General features: G+C 36.3%; 1 protein-coding gene across 5 annotated transcripts in view; it reads right to left on the reverse strand.

Annotated features, from left to right (window-relative positions):
• Positions 1 to 5,945: 5,945 nt before the first annotated feature.
• norpA (no receptor potential A) overlaps positions 5,946 to 24,738 on the reverse strand; it is a 54,336-nt gene continuing 35,543 nt past the window's right edge. For 3 of the 5 annotated variants that reach the window (XM_036820691.3, XM_036820692.3, XM_036820690.3), the window contains 11 exons: positions 20,411 to 20,557; positions 19,717 to 19,796; positions 15,609 to 15,845; positions 15,316 to 15,482; positions 14,257 to 14,561; positions 13,312 to 13,476; positions 12,869 to 13,235; positions 10,849 to 12,112; positions 10,500 to 10,656; positions 10,349 to 10,438; positions 5,946 to 8,875 (listed from right to left, as the gene is read on the reverse strand). In XM_036820691.3, coding sequence (XP_036676586.2) covers positions 8,807 to 8,875; positions 10,349 to 10,438; positions 10,500 to 10,656; positions 10,849 to 12,112; positions 12,869 to 13,235; positions 13,312 to 13,476; positions 14,257 to 14,561; positions 15,316 to 15,482; positions 15,609 to 15,845; positions 19,717 to 19,796; positions 20,411 to 20,557 — 3,048 coding nt within the window. In that variant the 3' untranslated portion in view covers positions 5,946 to 8,806. Of the gene's footprint in view, positions 8,876 to 9,940; positions 10,439 to 10,499; positions 10,657 to 10,848; positions 12,113 to 12,868; positions 13,236 to 13,311; positions 13,477 to 14,256; positions 14,562 to 15,315; positions 15,483 to 15,608; positions 15,846 to 19,247; positions 19,328 to 19,716; positions 19,797 to 20,410; positions 20,558 to 24,738 lie in introns of all 5 variants that reach the window. The other 2 variants (XM_065868220.2, XR_011604772.1) reach the window with 2 other exon arrangements.

Here is a 24,738-nt window from a genome sequence, read left to right on the forward strand (position 1 = left end):
TTATAGATCATGTGTATGTGCAATGTATGTGTTATGTGCAATTATTATATTTCATACTAATGTTTATGCTCTTTAAAACAAGTTTGTATAATTTCAACAGTGAAGTGATCTATTATTTAAACATCAGTGCGAAATCAATCATGTCTTAGAAAAGGAAGTGATTAGATTGTTTCTAATACATCAATCTTCTCATTTTGTTTTCTGAAACAAGGTGGTATATTCCCAACAATTATCAAAATCCAGTTTAACCGTCATTCATGTCTTACAGGACATTTTCTTTAGAATGTTTTTTTAGATCATACTTGGGATTATGTTCTGTAAAACAAGTTTGTACAATTTCTGCAACGACGTGATGTATTGAAACTTAAGTGCGAGATGTTGTATCGATAATTTATACCTATGTTCCAGTTATTTAATAATGCTAATCATTCTATGTAATTTTATAAATTATAAAATGATTTGCATTATTATATTAATGGTTACATATTGCTATCAAGTAGTGTTAAAAAGTTTTGAAGTAAACTTATTAAGTTTCCAATAATTCAAAAGTGTGACTCGCACCATGTGCTCGTTTGTTTGTAACGATCAACTTATTTGAGATAATGGAGATCTTTTAATTAAATTGATATTTTATACCTACGTTCCAGTGATTTTATAATGCGAGTCATTTAATGTAGTTTTAATAATTCATTATATGATTCGTATTATTAGATTAATGCTAACAAATTGTCGTCCTACGGTTAACTCAACAATTGTTAAATATTTGGTGTCGTTCCAAAAATGCTAAGGTGCGTTTCGGATTGTAAAATAAGTGTTACAGTATACTTTCATTAATATATTTTTTGTTCTTTTATAGCTCACTAACAAATCGTTGCTTTCGGGAACTATTCAAGCTTGCTGGTCTTCTGTACGAAATCTATCCTACTAATTCTACGAAAAATTACTCTTGCTTTGCACCCAATGTCCAGGGATAATTATTTGCTTATATATATAATATCTCTGGACCTTGCGGAACAAATCATGATTGAATTGCTGCTGTACCAAATCAGCTAAAAGAAACAATAATGAAAAACCTGCAAAAAATCAACAATCGTGTTTTGAAAATTATTTGTCTCATATTTTTTTTTTTTAATAATATGGGACTTATGCTTTAGCACTTGTGTATAAATTAACCTCGTGAATTCAATCGCCATTAAATCGCCATTCCTTTTGTATAAAAAAGCCAAACAAAGTACATAAAAAAACTAAAGAGAAAAAACAGTCATGTTTTGAGTATCATTTATCTTAAATTTCTTTTAAAACAATTTTTGATTTATGCTACTTAAATCACGATTGCATAACCATCTCCGCGTACAATTACTTAATCATTAATGTTTTGAGAGTCATTGTTAAACAATTTGTATTTAATCAAAATTCTTTGGCAGTGCCTCTCAGAGCACGACTGAATATTTTCTGATTTCAAATGTTAATATAAAAGTGATTATAGATCATGTGTATGTGCAATGTATGTGTTATGTGCAATTATTATATTTCATACTAATGTTTATGCTCTTTAAAACAAGTTTGTATAATTTCAACAGTGAAGTGATCTATTATTTAAACATCAGTGCGAAATCAATCATGTCTTAGAAAAGGAAGTGATTAGATTGTTTCTAATACATCAATCTTCTCATTTTGTTTTCTGAAACAAGGTGGTATATTCCCAACAATTATCAAAATCCAGTTTAACCGTCATTCATGTCTTACAGGACATTTTCTTTAGAATGTTTTTTTAGATCATACTTGGGATTATGTTCTGTAAAACAAGTTTGTACAATTTCTGCAACGACGTGATGTATTGAAACTTAAGTGCGAGATGTTGTATCGATAATTTATACCTATGTTCCAGTTATTTAATAATGCTAATCATTCTATGTAATTTTATAAATTATAAAATGATTTGCATTATTATATTAATGGTTACATATTGCTATCAAGTAGTGTTAAAAAGTTTTGAAGTAAACTTATTAAGTTTCCAATAATTCAAAAGTGTGACTCGCACCATGTGCTCGTTTGTTTGTAACGATCAACTTATTTGAGATAATGGAGATCTTTTAATTAAATTGATATTTTATACCTACGTTCCAGTGATTTTATAATGCGAGTCATTTAATGTAGTTTTAATAATTCATTATATGATTCGTATTATTAGATTAATGCTAACAAATTGTCGTCCTACGGTTAACTCAACAATTGTTAAATATTTGGTGTCGTTCCAAAAATGCTAAGGTGCGTTTCGGATTGTAAAATAAGTGTTACAGTATACTTACATTAATATATTTTTTGTTTTTTTATAGCTCACTACCAAATCGTTGCTTTCGGGAACTATTCAAGTTTGCTGGTCTTCTGTACCAAATCTATCCTACTAATTCTACGAAAAAATCACTCTTGCTTTGCACCCAATGTCCAGGGATAATTATTTGCTTATATATATAATATCTCTGGACCTTGCGGAACAAATCATGATTGAATTGCTGCTGTACCAAATCAGCTAAAAGAAACAATAATGAAAAACCTGCAAAAAATCAACAATCATGTTTTGAAAATTATTTTTCTCATATTTTTTTTTTTTATAATATGGGATTTATGGTTTTCGAACCACGATTGCGTAATCACTTCTGTGTAAATTAACCTCGTGAAGTCATTCGCCATTAAATTCCTTCTGTACAAAATAAACTAAAAAACTAAAGAAAAAGAAACAGTCATGTTTTGAGTATCATTTACCTTAAATATTTTTTAAAACAATTTTTGATTTCTGCTACTTAAATCACGATTGCATAACAACCTCTGCGTACAATTACTTAATCATTAATGTTTTGAGAGTCATTGTTAAACAATTTGTATTTAATCAAAATTCTTTGGCAGTGCCTCTCAGAGCAAGACTGAATATTTTCTGCTAGTAAAAACTCGTGGTAATCCTTCCAAACAACAAATTAATTATAAAAATCTTTAATTACCTCTGTACAAATTAATTATTTTTAAAAAGTGTTATAAACTATTATAAAAAAGTGTTTTAAGTGTATAATTTTATATTGTATTCATGTCTTACAGGCCATTTTCTGCTGAATGTTTTTTAGTTCATTCAACGGATTATGTTCTGTGATACAAGTTTGTACGATTTCTGCAAAGAAGTGTTCTATTTTTTAAACTTTAGCGCGAACGTGCAAGCAAGGTGATATATTTCCAACAATTATCAAAATCCAGTTTAACCGCCATTCATGTCTTACAGGACATTTTCTTTAGAATGTTTTTTTAGATCATACTAAGGATTATGCTCTGTAGAACAAGTTTGTGTTGTTTCTGCAATAAATGGATTTAATTTTGAAAAAGAAATGCGAAGTGAATTAATTAATAATTTGAAATAAGTAATGGACTAAGGAATCCAATCAGCAAAACCGCGCGAATGACACATAACCGTCTTTCATGTCTTACAGATCATTTTCTTTAGAATGCTTTTGTAGTTCATGCTGAGGATTATGATCTGTAAAACAAGTTGGCATTATTTCAGCGGTGAAGTGATCTATTATTTTAACATCAGTGCGAAATTAAAGATGTTTTAGAAAACGAAGTCATCAGATTGTTTTTAATACATCAATCTATTCATTTTGTTTTCTGAAACAAGGTGATATATTTCCAACAAGTATCAAAATCCAGTTAAAAACCCCATTCATGTCTTACAGGACATTTTCTTTAGAATGCTTTTTTAGATCATACTAAGGATTATGCTCTGTAGAACAAGTTTGTGTTGTTTCTGCAATAAATGGATTTAATTTTGAAAAAGAAATGCGAAGTGAATTAATTAATAATTTGAAATAAGTTATGGACTAAGGAATCCAATCAGCAAAACCGCGCGAATGACACATAAAGGTGATAATAAAGGTGATATATTTCCAACAATTATCAAAATCCAGTTTAACCGCCATTCATGTCTTACAGGACATTTTCTTTAGAATGCTTTTTTAGATCATGCTTTGGATTATGTTCTGTAGAACAAGTTTGTGTTGTTTCTGCTATAAATGGATTTAATTTTGAAAAAGAAATGCGAAGTGAATTAATTAATAATTTGAAATAAGTTATGGACTAAGGAATCCAATCAGCAAAACCGCGCGAATGACACATAAAGGTGATAATAAAGGTGATATATTTCCAACAATTATCAAAATCCAGTTTAACCGCCATTCATGTCTTACAGGACATTTTCTTTAGAATGCTTTTTTAGATCATGCTTTGGATTATGTTCTGTAGAACAAGTTTGTGTTGTTTCTGCAATAAATGGATTTAATTTTGAAAAAGAACTGCGAAGTGAATTAATTAATAATTTGAAATAAGTATTGGACTAAGGAATCCAATCATCAAAACCGCGCGAGTGACACAACCGTCTTTCATGTCTTTCAGATCATTTTCTTTAGAATGCTTTTGTAGTTCATGCTGAGGATTATGATCTGTAAAACAAGTTGGCATTATTTCAGCGGTGAAGTGATCTATTATTTTAACATCAGTGCGAAATTAAAGATGTTTTAGAAAACGAAGTCATCAGATTGTTTTTAATACATCAATCTATTCATTTTGTTTTCTGAAACAAGGTGGTATATTCCCAACAAGTATCAAAATCCAGTTTAACCGCCATTCATGTCTTACAGGACATTTTCTTTAGAATGCTTTTTTAGATCATGCTTTGGATTATGTTCTGTAGAACAAGTTTGTGTTGTTTCTGCAATAAATGGATTTAATTTTGAAAAAGAAATGCGAAGTGAATTAATTAATAATTTGAAATAAGTAATGGACTAAGGAATCCAATCAGAAAAACCGCGTGAGTGACACATAACCGTCTTTCATGTCTTACAGATCATTTTCTTTAGAATGCTTTTGTAGTTTATGCTGAGGATTATGATCTGTAAAACAAGTTGGCATTATTTCAGCGGTGAAGTGATCTATTATTTTAACATCAGTGCGAAATCAAAGATGTTTTAGAAAACGAAGTCATCAGATTGTTTTTAATAAATAAATATATTCATTTTGTTTTCTATAACAAGGTGATATATTCCCAACAATTATCCCAATCCAGTCTTACCGTCATTCATGTCTTACAGGCCATTTTCTGCTGAATGTTTTTATAGTTCATTCATCGGATTATGCTCTGTGAAACAGTTTGTATGATTTCTGCAACGACTTGATGTATTGAAACTAAAGTGCGAAATCCATTATGTCTTAGAGGAGTTAGTTTCTAGATTGTTTTTAATACATCAATCTATTGATTATCTTTTCTCGAACAAGATGGTTTTTCTTCTACAGACTTACAAATTAAATAAGTAACATACTTCCAAATCCACCCAAGAAAAACACGAGTAGTTTTTCATTTGAAGATTTATTTCCAATAACCACCAAAACACCCAGTAACTTCTTAGTTATATCTTTTGTTTTTTACAATTCTGACGCAACCCGAAGAATTTTCGTATTGAGTTGTATTTAATGTTTATTAACTAGTATGCTTATGCTCTCTGCTCGTTCCATAAAATCATTCAGACCGAAATCATAGCAATCGAGAATCCAAATCCATCTAACCGTAGCTGTATATATTGGATATATAATGCATAGAGTGTGAGGCGCTGTTCTAACATTTAAGTTACATTTGGTATCGTTTCGTGTGAAAGTTCTCTACATCCTAACACTTCGTAGGATCCGTTTAAACTAAACTAATTTTTACAGGGGCCGAATTGTCGGATTCACATAACACATCTCTTGGGTATGCGGTGATATAAGACTAAAACTGAATCCATAAACTAATTGCCCTATCGAGGGAGCTAAGTGCTGGCCACAAATAATGGCTTACAATAGCGAGTGTGGCTAAAAAGAAAAAAAAAAAACTGAAAACAAAGATCAAGCAAATGATGGGAGAATCTCTAAAATCACTTTGGAATAGAATTTATTGCAATTGAAGTTACGCGCAATCGGCAATTGTAATTATAATCATAATAAGGATAATAATGGTAATCATAATAGTTTAATATATAGTTTATAGTATATAATCATAAGTTCATACGCAGCATTTTTAATATAAGTTAATTTCATCGATCATCTCACCTCGCGACCTCTTTAAACTATTGATATAACATTATGTTCTCGTAGTCATGTTTACACAGAAGTCGCATTTTTCTGCTCACAAAAACATAATCAATAAATACGTAGATAGTAGATACAATTACGAATTATCTCGCTACTGGCTATCGCTATTCATAATCGTTATCTGGGGACTTGCTCTCACAGAAATACAAACTAGATCCATGTGGCCCCAAGTGTGAGGGTTACATCATCGTGCATATCCTGTAACAGTTTCGCTCTAGCGATTCTTCATGGACTACAACTTATTTAGATTAAAAAAAAAAGAACAAAAACAAACAAAATTGACACATTTTTCCAAATATAGACATCCTTGCAATTGGCGGGGTAAAGCGGTTTTTAAATTGACCTCTTATTTTTACTTTCTTTCAATGGGGAAATATTCATATTGATCGGATTGTTTAGGCAAAAGTTATGGATATATGAAAATACATAAATCTAAAACTAAAGGATGGTAAATTACCTCAAAAGATATACCTTAAGTATAAGAAAATTCGCAAGTCCTTGAAGCTTTTCCCCGGAAAAGTTTTTACCCACGCCAATATTATTTGGATTTTGGTGAGTGCTTTCGTTTTTTGGGTCGGGGGTGTGCCAGAATTGAGGGCTTTTCGACTAAGAGGCTAGGCCTCTATCTAATGTATACATTATACTTGCGAGTAAATAAATTAATTGCGATTTCAGTTAGACGATGTTCATTTCACTTTCTTCTTTTTGTTTTTGGTTAACATTGGGATTGGCACATTATATTACATATCATACAAAGCTTCGCATTCGTTTTTCTCTCTTCGACCTTCAACTCGTGCCCTTGGAAAAAAAAAAACAGTGTTGGGTAAGGCGAAAGTATTGGGGATAAAAATAGTTGGGATTCGCTTTTCTTTGCTTTCGTGTAATAAAATGTAACCGCTTATCACATTCATAAAACTTGATCAATTCTCTAAATACATAGTCGTAGGCGTAGGTTAAATATAGTACATCATTTAGTACAGTTACCTTGTATGAGTTAACTAAATGTTTTCGTTTTGTTAATAGCACAGTGTAAACGCTTCTCCGTCTTCGATCTTTAGGGCACATATTCAAGTTTAAATTCAATTTAAAAAGGTAAGGGAAATTATATTTTGGTTTGGGGTTTTTTTTCTTCGCCTTTTTCTCTATCATTTAATTTTCTAGGTTTTCGGTTTTCCACTTTAATTTTTTTTAATATAATCTTTTTTTTTTTTTTTTTGGTATTTTTGCAACAACTACAATACATGCAAAAAGCAACTTTCGAGTGCAACATAAACGGTCTTGACAGTTCAAACAGAAACTATCTTAAGTTCTTGTTTGTCTCTCTTACTGTGGTATAATATTCACTAGATCTATGTATTATTTCGTGTTTCTGTGTATATATGTATGTATATATTTTTTTTGGCTACTTTATCTGGTAGTAAAAATCGTAAAATCTTTATCTCGTTTTGGTTAAAAATTAAAAATTAGATCGGAACTAATACAGAGCGGAAAAAATTCACATTTCATGTAAAGTTAAACCAATTTGTTTTTGGTTATTTCAGCTCAAAAATAATTCATATTTTTGTGTGTTGTGTGTGTGTAGTATCGGTGTGTACATATAACTGCCGGTAGGGGTGTTTCATTGTTTGAATTACACACTTAATACTTAGGTTTTTATAACACCGTCTTTATAAACTATTTGCATAGATTTTCTCATTTATGACTGTGAATGCTGTTTTCGGTTTTCATATATTTTTCGAGCAGTTAGGGGGTTGGGTTTCCCCCCCCAAGTTTTGCAAAATAAATGCTTTTAGAAAAAAAATGTGACGTTCTACAGGTTCTATATATCCCGAAATATATATGTAGATCTGTTTGCTTGGGTGTTCGGTTAATTGTGGGCTCCTCGGATTGCTTTACTGGTTAATGGTTTTAGCTTACTGGTTAGTTAGTTGGCTAAGCTATTAGGTGGAGAATCGGAAACTCATGTAATTAGTTCACTTGAAACGTACGATTACTGGGGGCAGGGATGTTGGGTTCGTGTTATGTATACATATATGATTGTGTACAGTGCGTTTCACCGCTAAAACAACCACAAGGCAGTCCTTATAGCCCTGAAACGCACTGTATATGTGGTCTAAACTTATCGGTGTACCGTTGTTATTGTGTTGCTAGCACAAAATACCTTTAAAGATTTTTGGTATTCTTTTTTTTTTCTTAGGTTTTTCTTGTTTTTCAAAATAAATTACAATGGATTCGAGAGGGGAAAGTCCCCGTAAAATACACACATTCATGTGTGGCCTTCTCAATCAACTTTTTCTTCTTCATCGGAATCTTAAATAAATATAAAGCACAAAGTGTTGACTTCTCAGTTTTTGAATTCTAGTTAGTTGACAAGTGTGTAAGCTTATGCTTCCTGCATAAAACATATACGTAAATATTTTTAAGTAAAGTTAATACCTTATAGATGTGGGCGAGTGTATGTGTGTTTTTGAGTTCTGGGATGATGAGTGTAGTGTGTGTAAATTCAGTATATAAAGAAGTATATATGTTAGCATCTTCATCTTGATCAGCACATTGTTTCTTGGTTTGCTCTAGTGTTTTTTTTTAGTGTAATTTTTTGGTATCGCGGTGCTCTTCCTCTGTTTTGACCCTTGACCTGGGGGTCTTAGGCATAAAACTCCGTCTTTCCTTGCGTCTTATAGGCCTCCTCCTCGATTTTGTACATGTCCATAAGCTTTATTTTTTGAAGCGGCAGTTGGTTTTTGGATGACAGACGGCAGCGTGTGAGACAGCAAATACAAAACATTTCGCAAAGTAAACAAATTGTGTGGTTTTTGTGGTTTAAATGGCACAGAAAGAGACAGAGCATGGGCATGTGTACGTGTGTTGGAAAGAGAGAGGGAGAGAGAGAGAAAGAAAGAGCAAGAGAAAAAATATAGAATTTTGTTTAGTTTTTCTCGGTTATTTTTTTTTTTTAGCATTTTTGGTTTTTAGGGCGACACAGCAAACGATAAATGACAAGGCGTTAGGGGGCGTGGTAGGTTGGGTTTTTAGACAGAGACAGTTCTAGGGAGTGAAAGAGAGAGAGAGAGATATTTATATCCATAAAGTAGTTCGATAGTAGAGCTGCGAGCTTGGGATCTGGGGAGTTATGGGATTCAAGCCAAGAATTTATAACATAACACACATATATAGACAGAAAAGGGGACAGTCTGACACAGAGGGTTAAAGGACAATGTGAGTTCAACACAGAGCACACAATAAATCATTTAATAAGCACATAAAAGCATTTTAAAGCGGAACATGTAAAGCCAACTAAGAAATTAAATGAATATCAATGTGAAAACTATTCCAAGTGGAATGTATTTGGCCGTAAAAAATATATGGAAAATTCCACTTATAAGGAAGAATATAAGAGCACTTTAAAGAATGTAATTTAAAAGATAAGTAAGAATTATATTTGTAAGTACTTCCTCTCTAGTAAGTTCTTTTTAAAAAACGCATTTATATTAATGACACTAAAAAATATATATTTTAATTATTCTGCTGTTTTAAAATTATATTGTTTTTAAAAACTCTTAAGCCACAAGAAGTAATTTGAATGGAAATTTCACATTAAAGTTCAAACAGAAAAGCGCAAAGCAAAATGAAACGCGTTCTTTTATAAGATCGCAAAACATTGGTCCAAACCATCGAAACAAGTCGAAAACAAGGGAAAATTAGAGCACACGATGGAGCAACAAAATGAACAAGTACCAATAAATATATAATACATATATAGGAAATAGTAGATAATTACATCTTAGCAGTTAGTGTGAAAGATTAGCAGCTACTGACTGATCGATTACTTTTCAGGTTAGTACGGATGGGTACGGTTAGGTTGGGTTTTTGTTCGTGATCGGTTATTGTTTATCGGTTATCGGAAGATGCATCCCCAGGCGATACTCTCTCTCTCTCTCTCTCTCGCTCACTCTCTCGATTGACAAGGGGTTACAGCAACTACGATCGTATCTGGGATGCATATCTTCATATTGGTTTCAGTTTCATTTTTTTCTGGTTTGATTTTGTTTCATTTTGCGTTTCAGTTATCGGTTTTATCGTTTATCGTTTACGGTTTATCGCTCTCTAGCTATACAGGTGTGGTTGTCTAAAGTACAGTCTCAATACTGGTTATAGTGTCGGTCTGCGGCCGAGTTTCGTTCAGTACCTTTTGCACGTCGGTACTGAATTCCTCGACCTGCTTCGAATGCGCCAGCTTCAGTTTCTCCATGGCGCGGCCCTGCTTAACACCGATTTGCTGTACAAATTAGATATAAGGATTAGGTTCGTTTGGTTAATATAAATTGTACAGAACCCACCTTCTTCTCCTCCATGAAGCGCTTGACATTGTTCTGGCGCTTCTCACGCAACCGACGATCCTTCTCGTTCTTGGTCTTCAGGGTCTTGTCGTTCTGCACCTCCTTGGCGGTGTCCGCCGACATCTTTGCCTGCTTGGCATTAAGGTCCTTGATGTCCCTGCAGGAATATAAAACAAGAGTGGGTTAGAAAGAAATTACAAATTACTATTGAAGCAACGCCAAAGAGGTTAGTATTTTAAGAGATGAAGCAAGCATTTTTTTGTATGACGTTACGCATCTTGTTCCAGGTCTGAACCTTAGTTTAGTTTTGTGGTCTCTTGTATAGTGCTTGTACAGATAATCATATCACCTGGCATGGCGATCCTCCAGCTGCTTGATCTGCGCCGCCTGAACCGTGAGCATCAGTGCCTTCATGGCGTCCTGCGAGTCCTGGACATGCTGTCGCAGCATATCCCACTCCTCCTTGCGATGACGGGCGATCATGTCGGTCCACTGCTTGGTCTGGTCATTGATCGAGTTCTTGATGTTGGCATCGTTGCGTATGTCGTCTTTGCTCTTGCCCTTGATCAGCTTGTCGATGGCCGCATTCTGGGTCTTCTGCACCGAGGTGCGCTCCTTGGCGTGCTTCTTGCGCAGCGTGTCCAGTTCCTTGATCTGCTTCTTGCCCACCTTCTGGAAGCCCTTCTCCTGCCGCAGCGATTCCAGCGTGACCGGCTCAAAGACCAGCGGTGGCTCCTTCTTCTCCTCCTCCTTGGCCTTGCCAGCATCTCGGGCGGCACCGCCGCTCTGCTCCTCAATGCCCAAGGCCTTCATCTGTTCATTTTGCTGCTTGGCGGCGCCGGCAAATCCTCGCGGATCCGACAACATGGCCATGAAGTCCTCAAAGCCATCAGATACATAGATCTTTAGCTCGATATTCACAAACAACATGGGCAACGACATGGGGAAGTTGGCCTCCGTGCGCAGGGACACATGGCGATAGCCAGCCTGCAGGCCGTCCAGCGGCAGGATACGCTGTCCCAGGATCTTTCCGCTCTCCTCATAGACGCCAAATCGCAGCACAGCCAAGTCGGGCAGCACCACTTTGCGGAATACGAAGGCATCCTCATTGTAGACCGGATTTAGACCATTGTTGGCCACCAGACGGGTGCGAAACTCCTTCTTCACCGTGTCCGAGGGCAGGCCGAACATGTCCACCTCCACATAGGTGCCCACTTTCTTGTCCGACAAGAACTGGCCGGCTATCACCTTCACGGAACACTGGGCCGCAATCACACCGTCCACCGGCGCATCGGCAAACGGATCGAAATCCTTGTCGGCACGGCGCATAAAGTCGGGTTTCAGCAGATAGCCACAGCCGCCGTTGTACTCGAACTTGCCCTGGTTGAGCTGCATGGGCAGATCGGAGCTCTGGAAGTTGAGGGAGACCATCTGGCAGCCGGCGTTCCAGAACACCTGCGGCATGTAGTTCGAGGAGTCCGCCCGGGTGCCCTTCGGATAGATCCGCGACATCTGACGCTTGTTGTAATTGACGAAGTCGATGGAGCTCTGCTTCAGGTAGTTCATGCCCGCCGATTCCGCGAACGAGGACATGTTGTGGGCAATGTTTTTCTCTGTGGAGGAGGTACAATCAAGGTAAGTATATCAGCAAATGAAAATATAATAAATAATAATCTAAGTACTCAAGTTATAATCCCGTTGAGAAATAATAGGGAACATGTTTAACTACCTTGACTCATTTTCTACATAATCAATCAATATTTTAACCATGGAATTATAAACATTTCTTAGAAATATATGAAATATATATATAGGATGAAACCTAAAGAGCTTAAGCCCACATAAAGTAAAATATCAATTTAAGTTATTTGTCTATAATAAAATCAATAAAGAATAGTATAATTGGAATATAAATATAAATATGAGTAACTAAATCCTAGTGCAACAATTCAAGTAATGGACAATATATTCCTTACAATTTCATTTCCCTTTTTATTATAGTTACTCTAACACATTTTCTTAGTGGCTCATCTATATTACAAATGGTAACTATAGATAGTGGATGTCCCAGGCAGCTATATTTATAAGTTCCATGGCTGGTTTTCGTATTGTAAACATTTCTAACATCATGAAAGTAAATATCGTAAATGTATCACCCATTAAAGTGCAGATTCACCCATTTCCTATGAAATTTAAACTTATATCATAAACTAATAATGCGAAAAGAACTCTTAAACTGCAGGTGTGCTGGCAAAATGTAACTCCTTCAGTCCAACAAAGGACCCTGGATAACCATAACTGCTCACTCTACGGGTTTCCCCCTTCGAAGGGAATCTAAAAATAGCCCAAAGGCACAATGGGTCCCTTACCGATTGCCTTGTCGAAGCCCTGGAACTTGATGGGCTGCGCATAATTGACCATGGATGAGAGCCACGGGTGCACGTTGGTGGTGGAGCCACTGTAGTTGGCGGCGGCTGCCTCGGCCTCCGCCCCGCCACCCCCCTCGGCGGCACCTTCGGCGGCGGCGGCCGCTTCCGGTGCGGGAGCGGGGGCGGCGGCTGCCTCCGGCGGCTTGCCCGCACTGGCGTCCTCCTCCGGATCGTCGTCCGTCTTCAGCTCGCCCTTGAGCCACAGCTCCAGCTCGACCTTCTCCACCTCCGGCTTCATTCGCTTGTTCTTGATGAGGATCTTGCGCTTCAGTTTGCACGGCGGCGGTAGCGGTAGTCCCGGATCCAGCTGTAATAGTGGTGTATAGTGTATATAGTATCTGGATTGGATATGGTTTTGGAATGGGTGGACCTCGCCTACTTACCGGGTGATCTGAAAGCGGCTCTTTGAGCAACAGATCGCCGAAGAAGTCATCACAGTATTTGGCCAACTTGTATTGCTGGGCGCGATTGCAGTGGTTCTCGAAGGACAGGATCACCGGATACTCGGAGGACACAAAGGCGCAGTCCGCAATCGCCTGGATGCAGTCCTGAGGGATAAATTAAAAAATATATATTACAAAATTTGTAGGTAGATTAAATCTTTATAATATATGGAGTATAGAGGTCTGGATATTGTAATAATATATTGTATAGTCTTTGATCAAACTGAACTTAAATATAAGGAAACAATTTTCTTTGCTATATTATAAATATTTCACAAATTTGTAAGATCTATAGAATAGATTTATTCAATTAAATCATACCAAATAGTTTTTAATCTTTTTAAAAATCATATTATAGAAGAAATAAATACTTTGTAAATTTCTGTATCCAGTATAACCATCTAGCACAAATCTAAATTAGTTCATCTGTTTAACATGCTTATCCGAATATAGTTTTCAAACAATTCAGTCAACAAAAATTATTATTCCCTGAGCTATAATTAAGGCAAATTTGTATGTAATTTGTTTGCCACCCCAAAAGCTTCTGAACAATGCATCCATTTTCCCGGACGTACTGTATACATTAGATGCACGAAGCTGATTTGGGTTGACAATTAAGATTGCCGACATAACATGCACAAAGTTGAATGTTTCAATTAAAAGCTTATTTTACCAATTACGAACATTATCATTTAATATGTGCTGGGATTTTGTACGTTTCAACTGCATTAAAATTACTGATAATTCAGAAACTGAAATAATGTGGGTTACGAATTTCGCTCATTATGTGTGTAATAAGATTGAATTCAATGAACATAATATGTGATTAAAATGATTTTCCTTTGTCAGAACCTAAATCAATTAAGAATATCGTTTAGTACCCACCTTGAAGAGGATTTCCGTGCAGTAGGCGTGGCCGTGGGTGACGATCGGCTCCTCATCCTCCCCCTTTCCGTTCCAGCAGTCCAGCTCCACACACCGACATCCTGCCAAAAGGGTCTGGCGGTACATCTCCACGGAACTCTTGCCGCCGATCTGACGACCGGATAGATAGGTGTTGTGGGAGCTGTTTATGTAGTAATGGGCCAGGGGCTGGTCCATCTCCATGTAGAAGTCCAGTCGGTCCAGGAACACCGGAGCATTCTCGTCGGACATCAGGTAGCGCTTGAAGCCATCCAGCGAGAGTTGAACTAGGGGCAAAACATTTCAATTAATATACATAATCAGAGAATAATGAAATTGAGACCCCAAAAATGTTCCTGCCACATGCTTCATAATAAAATGTTCTATACTCTACAAAAACATTTTAATTAATATACATTTTCAGAGAACAATCACATTGAAACCCCAAAAGTGTTCTAGCATATATGCGTTACAAAAAAGGTACTATACTTTCCGAGAATAATCACATTGAAACACCAAAAATGTTCCAGCATATCTGCTTTTTGTAAACATGTTCTATAATTTTTGCAAAAATATTTTCGTTAATATACGTTTTCAGGGAATAATCACATTGGTTCCTCATCACAAAAAGGTTCCAGCATGTGTGCTTTTCAAAAAAAATATACTACACTTTTTGCAAAAATATTTTAATTAATTAACTTTTTCAGAGAATAATCACATTGAAGCACCAAAAATGTTCCAGCATGTGTGCTTTTTATTTAAAAAAAAATGTTTTATACTTTTTGTCAAAAGTTCATATCAAATTACAGAACTTTTCTAATTGGTCTATGGTTAGAGCAAAGTAAAGTTCATAACCATCATTATAAGCCAAACTTTCTAACTTAGTTTTAAACCACCTAGAGTTTTAATTATTTTATTAAACGTATTAAAAACAAACAAGCTTTGGCTTTATAATAAGGTTTAACAAATGTTTTAAGGAACTTCTTGGGTGATGGATTATTATATTTACATTGAATGTTTGGTATTTTTAAGACTCCTTACCATTTTTCTTTTTCTCCTCCTCCAACTCGTAATCGTTGATGATCTCAGTGCAGCGTTTCTCCTCATAGAGAGGATACAGGATCTCATTCATTCGAGGATCGCGCTGTTTGTCGTTCATGAACTGGATAAATTGCTCCAGACTGATAAAGTCCTGCTTGCCCTTGGTACTATAAATAAAATAAGAAATAATTAGTGAGCAACATTTATCTATATGAACTTCAGAACTACGAAAAATGGATTCTTATAACTTTGTTTTATATTATATTATTTTTAATCAGGGATCCCCAACTTACATGGAGGTGAAGAGCTCCTCGATATCGTTGCGGGGACAGACCTTGTGGTACAGGGCGTAGAACTTGTCGAAGGTGAACTGCTCCTTGGTCATCGTGGCGTTCTTGTCGTCCGGCAGACCGGCGTCCTTGATGCACGTGTACACCAGCTTCTCCGTTTTGCCGGAGGCGAAGGTCTTGGCCAGCGTTTTCACCGGAATTTTGCCGCTCTTCTCCACGCAGTAACTCAATCGCATCCAACTATTTTTGGGTTACAGAATGCCAACAGAGGGTCGAAATCAGTAATAATTGCACATTTTTCGCGGAATGAAACTGAGACGCTTTTGAGGGTGTTTGGGTAATGCAATTAAAACGAGAATAGCAAGGGCAAAACGTTGGCGTATAACAGATTTAACTAGAATGAAAATAATCCGACTTACCTGCAAATTGGATGGACCATTTAATTTGAATTTTACAACTACAGTTCAGATTTCTGGGGTTTATTAAATAATGTGCATGTATTCTGCGTAATAAAACCAATATTAATCCCAATTAAAATTAAAATAGGCAAGCTAAGATATAATATTACCAATAGTTTTGCCCCTGACCTTGTTCCCTATAAACTTAATTGAAAACCCACCTTCAAACTGAAAAGTGAACTCAAATTCAAATGAATATTTTCCATTAGCCAAAGGAAATTGCCATGAAATTGCCCTGAGAGACCATGTCAGAGGTCACTTTCCTTTAACGACTGTTTGGTGGGCTAAGCTGACCGGTAATCGAATTAAATATTGATTAGCAATCAAGTTCAGGCGATCCATTACGCAGATGATTAACGACCTGCACCCTGAACCCAATACGGAACTCATAACTAATTGAATCGAGGGCCCATCGCACTCGTGGCCAATTTGCATGGATCCGTGGGATACTTTGCACTTGCATCCTATATTTTCGGTTTCGGGTCAAGCAATTGCAAAACCCGTGTGCACCGAATGACGCATAAATAATGCAATCAGAAACAAATTGCAAACTAGGACAACTAATTTACAATACAAACATGCAACTGCTACCGTGCCACGCCCACTCACGTTCCTATAACCACTTCCGCCGCCCATTTGGCCAAGGTGTTGGCTCCGTCGGTGGTTAACACGGTTGTTCGCTGAATGCACTTTGCAACTTTTTGCCACCCATCCGAAACACCACTAAAACATTTCGAGACTGGGAGAAAATATCACTGGGAAATGTGGGTTGATTTGGTAAAATAAAAAAGATATATGTATTTTAAGGGGTATTATAAGTAGTCGTTTAGTAAAAAATAATTCTGAACCCATCAAGAATCGTTAAAAATCAATTTTAACATAAAATCAATTCTCAAAAAATCCTAGGTCTATTTATAAGCAGTACTGTTATTCTTAAACATAAATATAAAAATAATAATAAATAAAAATATGACTCTATGGTTATAAGATTTTGTATGATACCTTTAACTATAGTAATACTTTTAACTCAATAAATATATATTTTTTTAAGATTTTAAAAATTTAATGGTATTATTTTGTTTTATACATATTGGTTCTTGTTTATACCAATTTTTGTAATTGAGAACAAATTGTTTTAAAAATAAATTAGTTTTAGATAGACACCTTTTCTTTATTTAAAGATAATCTTTCAAATGAAAAGCTTAATTTTTGTATTGTTATATGAAGGTATTACATCTTATATTGATGGTAAAATAAATTATATCTCAGTGCACATTTGCGGGTGTCTGATCCCGGATGCAACACACCCATTCCTCGTAAACACACCCATTTAGCCACCGAAAACACACTCGACTGGGCAGAGAGTTTACCGCAAGGCAACGCATATCCAATGAACCGCAGTTCAGTAGCCGCCTTTCATCTGGCCCATGGACATCGACCATCGACCATCGACCATCCACCATCTACCATTCACCATCTACTATCCACCATCTAGTATCCTCCAACGACCATTGGCCATGGAATGCATTCGATTCACTTGTCTTTTGGCGGGGAATCGAGCAAACTTTTGGGCGGTTTAACCCAATTTCGGATGACGAGGCTGGAATTTTCATTGCAACGACCAATTCATTTAGAACACGCTTTCGAAATGGAAACGGAACATGAAAACCAATAAAACCAGCTTGAATATGGTGAAAATAAAAGCCTTTAAAGTCGATTATTAAAAGAGTCTTAAATTTCATATATACCACTGATGGATAGGAACTATGGATAAGGAACTGTTATTTTAAGATTAAAGATTATTATAGAGGATGGACTTCTCATTACAGCGACCAATTCATTAAGAAATGGAACCGGAACATGAGAACTAAAATAATGGAAATAAAAGTCGATTATTAAAATAGTCATGCACTTTATATATCCCACTGATTGAAGATAATAAGGAACTAGTATTTTTAGATTAAAGATTATTATAGAACCCAAACCTATGACACATCTTCCCTAAGTTTACACCAGATTTTTCTGAAAGAGCAAGAAACCTAAATATTTATTTTTCCCATTGCCGGATGCGATGCAAGTTTGCTGTTTCTTGATATCGCATCCTGAATTTCTTTGTGAATAATGATTGCTTTTATTTTCGCTGCTTATGTTATGGCACTCATAATTTCCTTATTTTTCAAAATGTGCTCCGCATAAAGTATGAAGCCCTTTGACCAAGCACACAACACTCAACACACACACACACCACACCACACCGCACCCACTCCTGGAATTTTTCACGATGGCTTCGGTGGGAAAAGCCAACTGAATTTCCCGCCCTTCATTTCTGCTTTCTTTGCCCATTTTGTGTGTGGCACAGGAAATGCAAATAAAATGAATTTATTTTGTGCTAAAAGTGAAGCGAAGCCATGGAAGGCAGCGGAAAATCAACAACTATAGAATTGGGCGGAGTAGAAAGTCGGGTCCCTTGGCCAGGGATCGAATTGCAGCTGGGTTCCGGAGTTCTCGGAATTGCGTAATCAGCAATCAGGAAATTAATAACGACATAAGACGAGTAATTGACCCGCAAAAGTCCACCATTTTGTGAAATGTGGGGGAAACAAGTTTAACGGATGGAATTTCAGGTTTTGTACCATAGTAGCAAATGGGGTTCCCAATTAGTAATTTCTTGCATTTTGTCGAAACGAAATTAATTAGTGACTAACTAAAGGTTTGGAGAATGATGAGTTATTAATTAGTGCTTTAACTTACATTATAAACTTTACTTACCTATTTAGGGAATTTGCGTTCTTGGTTTATTCAAATTTCTAAACAAGCTCTTTTACTTATGACTGTATGACACTGGACGAAAAACTTTTGTTTATGATTTCCAACTAAATTTGCTCTAATCACTGGAACATTTTATTTTATAAATTACATTGTGAAACTTGAAATTATTGTAGAGAGACTTAGTTATAAATCTATGAATCTATGTTATACATCTATATCATAAGTAGATAATAAACCAAAATAAGTGGGACCATACATTATGTAAATTTTAATTTTTTTGAGTGTCATAAATAAGTAATTAAATTTTGTAAATATATTATTTTTCTGAACAGCTGGTTAATAATTTTTTGCCTGTGTCATACAGCTGTAGTCGAGTTAAGTATGTGATTAATGTGTTCAGTGTGACCGTACTTACTGCTTCATCAGGTTGACGCGCGGACACACATTCGTGGCGCGATTGTTATGCGTGATGAGACGCAAGTTCTTCTGCCAGCTCTGTGCGAGTGAGACAGTTGTGCATACATATGCGTATAGAGAGAGAGAGTAGATAATCGTAAAGGACAAACGACATAAACAACAACAATAACGGGTGGCAGTAGTAGTAGTAGAAGAAAAAGAACAGCATGCAGAACAGAGAGAACGGAACAATCGATGCAATTATGTACACAGTGTAATCGAGTGAGGTGCAGCAAGTGGAATTAATGTGGCCAGGCGAAAGGACATGGGACATGGGACAAAGGACACAGGGTACAGGGTATAGGGTACAGGACAAAGGGAAGAACCGAGGCCGTTTGCCAAACCGTGAATAAGACAGAGCAAGTGCCGAGGGTACGGGGTGTGGTAAGTGGTAAGTGGTGAGGTAAGTAGTGAACACGCCCACTTACTGTTTCCGCAGACACATCATGGGGCAGATATTGTTCGCTTTGACATTATGGGTTATTTTTCGTATGCCATCTAGCCAGATCTAAAAGAACAGAGAGAGTCGATAGAAGGATTGTTTGGTTGCGGTGAGTGATTTCTGTTTCAGTGTATTTCCGCATTAAGGTGGACCTCTAATGCTTAGCAAAATAAAAAACATTCAATTTAAAAATCCTTTTTACCATAAAATACAACTTTTTATCAACTTCAATAAATAAGTTGATAAGTTTTTATAAAAAAAAAGTTTGTAAATTGTTATTATATTAAATAAAATATATTTATATTTTTCCCCAATAAAAAAAATTTTCTTTCATGTAGATGGACTACTTTGCGTATGAGTAATAATGGTATATCAATTTTTTGTTCGTTTTCGAGATAGATTATTATAATTTAAAACATTTATTAATGAAAAAAGATATGAAATAGGTGAAACCCACTAAACATACAAATAATTTAATTTTTGGTTTATTTATTTATAAATACTTTCAAAAAAATTCTCTAAGTTCTAAAATGCCCTAGAGGTTCACCTTAGAGTAAATATGACTGTCAGATAGATGCAATGCAGGACTGAGTCGCGATAGGGAAATGTAATTTACGATCTCGCCGCTGTCACTTCCGCTTCCGGTGTTTGTTTACCTCCACTAGATGACCTTGACTCACCTTGGCTGTTGCCGCATCTGGACAAATAACATGGTGATATGTTATATTGATATAGTCCGTGTTCGAGCAGATCGTCAGGGATCGCTTATCCAGTTCCGGTATATTGGTTCCATTCTTCTTCGTCACCTTATCGAGTATCTTTGGATCCTGCAGCAAAAGAGATACAAATAGTATTTATTAGCTCAGCATCTTCTATACATTCAAGGCAACACCCGCGCATTACGTATACGCCCCGTCGTCAGCGATTTGACTGCAATTTGGCGCATCTCGGCTGTATTCAGTAACTGAATCAGCATCGCACAACATTAATCTCCAGTCGCATCATTAATCAAGGCCTGCACAGAACATTTATCAACATTTGTGCAGCATTCGCGGAGCCAAACAAATATATTTTCATTCTATTTTCCCTTTGGGCCGTCAGCAACAATTAAATGCTGTGTACTTTCCACAACCTTGCCAGTCAGCTAGCTTCAATTTTGGCCAGCATTTCAATTTAATTGCTGCCCAGTCCAATAAAATGCAATTACGCAACTTTCTGAACGCGAAAAAGCATGCTACAGTTATTTTCTTGCCCCAAAACGAGTCGCAAATATAATAGAAAACGTGGAAATAAACCTGACAAATTGAATAATAAGCCAAAAGTATATAACAAGGAATCGTGGAGAGAAGTGGGCACTTATCTAGTAGCTAGTTGCAAGTATTTTTATAAAGGACATCAAGCATAAGAAGCCAAAGTTCTTAACTGAAAACTCTCATATTTTTCTGCTATTCAAGAGTTTGTATACCCTGAGTTTCCGTATTTTATTTGATTATTTCATAACAAGCACCGTAACCTTACGTTTCGATCTTAAGCAGCTGATTTTCCCAGTTTTTCCTTCACTCAAAAGCTGCAATTGTTTGGGTGAAACCTGTTGTTTACCACCTTAAATGCTGTTTCAAAGTCTTCCACTTAAACGGTGAATTTCTTAAAGGAAATTGAATTATGCAGAGACCCCATTGAGGATTTTTCCTCACCTCCAAAACACACTCACTTACACACACACAGGCACAATAGCTCAATCAGTTCAAGTGCAATTTGTGAGGAAAGTCGGGGGAAGAAAGCAGCAGACTTTCGAGTGCTAAATAAGTCAGCCTTCCCCGATTTTATCCCCCAGTCGCTCCTTTGAACCAAATAAAGTGAAAGCAAATGTTATAAAAGTTTTGTTCCCTTATTCTTTCCTTTCATTTTATATATATATATAGATATATTTTTCTTCGTTTTTCCCTTAATGTTTTTTGTGTTTTTTTGTTGTGCCACTCGCTTTGTTACGTTTGCAGAGCTTCGTGCATTATTGAAAAGCGCCAACAAACTAAAAGCCAGGAAAAGTCGGGGGCAATAACGAAAAAAACTGCAACCAAGCTCAAATTTTTCGTTTTCAATATTTCTTTTCGGTTGTGTTACTCACTTCCCCCAATCTTTCTTTTCTCCAGACATTTTTTTCCTGCGGTTTTTCTCTGCCAAGCGGAGGAACTTTTAATGGTTCATTGTGCAAGGCTTTTCGGGAGGCACTCCGTCTCTTTCGGACCCAATATGCCCGTCTCTTTCGCGCCCTAAAGTCGCACACTTTCCCCGCTTTCTCCTTCGGCTCCATATACCCCCGCTCCTTCATTCATTTGACTGTGTGTGTCGCTCACTGATTTAATATTGATGACCAAACATTTCAAGTGATGGCAGAGCACTAAACGCACACAAGCTCACTCACACACACCAAGCGCGCACACACGCACACAAATCACACACATACACAGGAAAAAAGGAGAAAATCTTGGTGTTCCAAAGTTCTACCTAAAAAAAATTCTACCAAAAGTTTAAAACTAATTACCAATTCAATAATTAGAAAAAAAAATTATTGCCAGTGTGACCTTACTAGCATAATTTACTTTAATTCGAATGGCCACACTTCATTTTGATAAATCAGCTAATGCTTGTCAACATATTTACTTTTAAAATCATAAATATTTATTTATTCAAATGGAACATTTGTAAACTACATTGTGAGTCAAATTTTCTGAGTGTACAAAACACTCATACCCTGTCCACTTTTTTTCTGTTGAAAACTTTTTGCATTTTGTGTCTGTCGTTTTTACTCAGCTGGCGCTCACTTTTTGCCCATCTCATTTGTGGTCAACATTTTTGGCACACACGCACACAACTGCGATCATTATGCGAATTTCTTGCAACTTCTGCTCTTTGGTGTTTATTTTGCATTTTAATTGAATTCGCCCGAGGACAAGGGAAGACCAGAATCAAAGGAACACAAAAGATGTTTAAGGGTTGAACTAGAAGAAGGGTTCAACTGAAAGAAAACTGGCCCAGAGGTTGCACGTCTAAGTTCTAAACAAATAAATGACAGATACTGTCAAAAAATTTAAAATACTTCAACAATAAGCCATAGAAATGGGAAAACAGTACCAACAATAACGTATTTTTCCCAATTTTTCTTAATTTAATTCTCTCTAAAAGCAAATTTATATAATATACCCTTCCTTTATGTAATTTCTGTCCTTTTTGCACTGTACTTTCCATAATTCCCTGTCAATGACGGACTTTTCTTTTCTATACCTTCCCTTTTGGGTCAGTTTCAGTTCCAATTTGTTTAGATATTTTTTTCTGCTGCATTCATTTTTTGGGCTGACTTAAGCCGCTTCCAGGGCAACCTGTTTCCGATTGAATGGAGCATTACCGGCGACCGCACCTGGATGCCACTTAGTAGTCCCTTTCGCCCCATTTCCCTTTTCCCCCTACTTATTTTCATTTTCCCTTTCCATTTCAGATTTTCCCTTAGATGCACCTGCAACCCACATGCAGAATAGTCAAAGGGTTTGCCCGGGGCTGAAAAGTGAAGCGAAGAGGAGGAGGATTCAGTGTTGAGAAAAGGACTGGGGAATCTCCAGTGTTGCTTACTGGAGTTCACAAAAAGTATCTAAGATGTTCAATTACCCCGAAAAAATACAGGGTGTAATAAACCCAACAAAAATAGTAACTCACAAAAAGTATCTTAGATTTATTCCAACTATCCAACATATTTTATAAAAAACGTTTTGTAACAACCCCAAAAAAGTATGAAAATGTAAAGTCAGAATAAGAATTTTTACTTGTGTAAGATAAGGTTTACAATTAAGTGTTAGGAAAGAATTATATGATATGACTAAACATTAAAAAATATAATTATGTAAATGACTAGAGTAAGAACACCTCTAAAGATCCTGTGGAGATTCTTATAAGGCCCCTGAAAAAAGCCAACTATGCAACACTGGCTTACACCTCGGGCAATGCAGGATCTGATGGAATGGGAGTGGATATGGACATTTCTATGGGTATGGGCTATGGGCTTGCCAGTTGCCAGTTGGATGCACTCATCCGAGGCTCAGTTTCAGTTTCACTTTCAGCCTCTGTGGAAAAGTGTGTCAAAGGAGGGGGATAAAGGGAAAACCAGAGAGTGAAACTGGACAGCAAATCTAAATTAGTTCGAGTCCCGGGGCAGCACCTGCATCGGCCATAAATATATATATATAGAAGACCCTATATATATATATATTTATATATACAGGGGACCTCAGACAACATATAGATGGATTGGCCCAAATGGAGGTTCATTTCGGGCTGTTGCTGCTCGGTCATAAATTTCATTTAGGAGACGTCGACAGACAAACACTAATACATCACTCTATCAGTCCACCTCCCACACCTTCTATGTATATAAACCCCTTATATAGCATAGATATGTGTGCCATATGTTGGTTTGGCTGGGATAAATAAAGGGGTGGGGGGCGTGGCCGGTCGGTGACAATAAATCTAGCGCATGGAACAAATGCGTTTCGAGTCGAAGACGGCGACTTTGATCCACAAATGGCGCTGGCTGAAAACAATTGAGAGCAAAAGTGACATATTGACACATTAACCGACACACACACACTCTCTCAGGCGACAGTTTTATGGCTTTGTGATAGTTCATCCTGCCAGCGAAAAAAAATAAAGGAAAGACCAACTGCACTTAGTCAAAACTTGGCATGAAAAGCGGGGAAAATATGGGGGAATAGAAAAATGTGCAAAAGTAGGCAATGAAAACTGTGAGAAAGGTGTCACAGAATAAAGCACACACACACAAAAAAGGATAATCCTTTCCTGTTACATCAGTTGCCAAGATAAAATAAAAACACTCTTGATCCTTAAACTAAAATAATCATTAAATTAAATTCCAGCCCACTTAATGTAATATAAATTTCGCATTCAAGTGTTCGGGAAAATATTTATTGTATGTTTTTTCAATGGCCATTCATTGCAATTT

The sequence above is a fragment of the Drosophila suzukii genome, chromosome X (assembly GCF_043229965.1).
Source record: "Drosophila suzukii chromosome X, CBGP_Dsuzu_IsoJpt1.0, whole genome shotgun sequence".
NCBI classification, from domain to species: domain Eukaryota; kingdom Metazoa; phylum Arthropoda; class Insecta; order Diptera; family Drosophilidae; genus Drosophila; species Drosophila suzukii.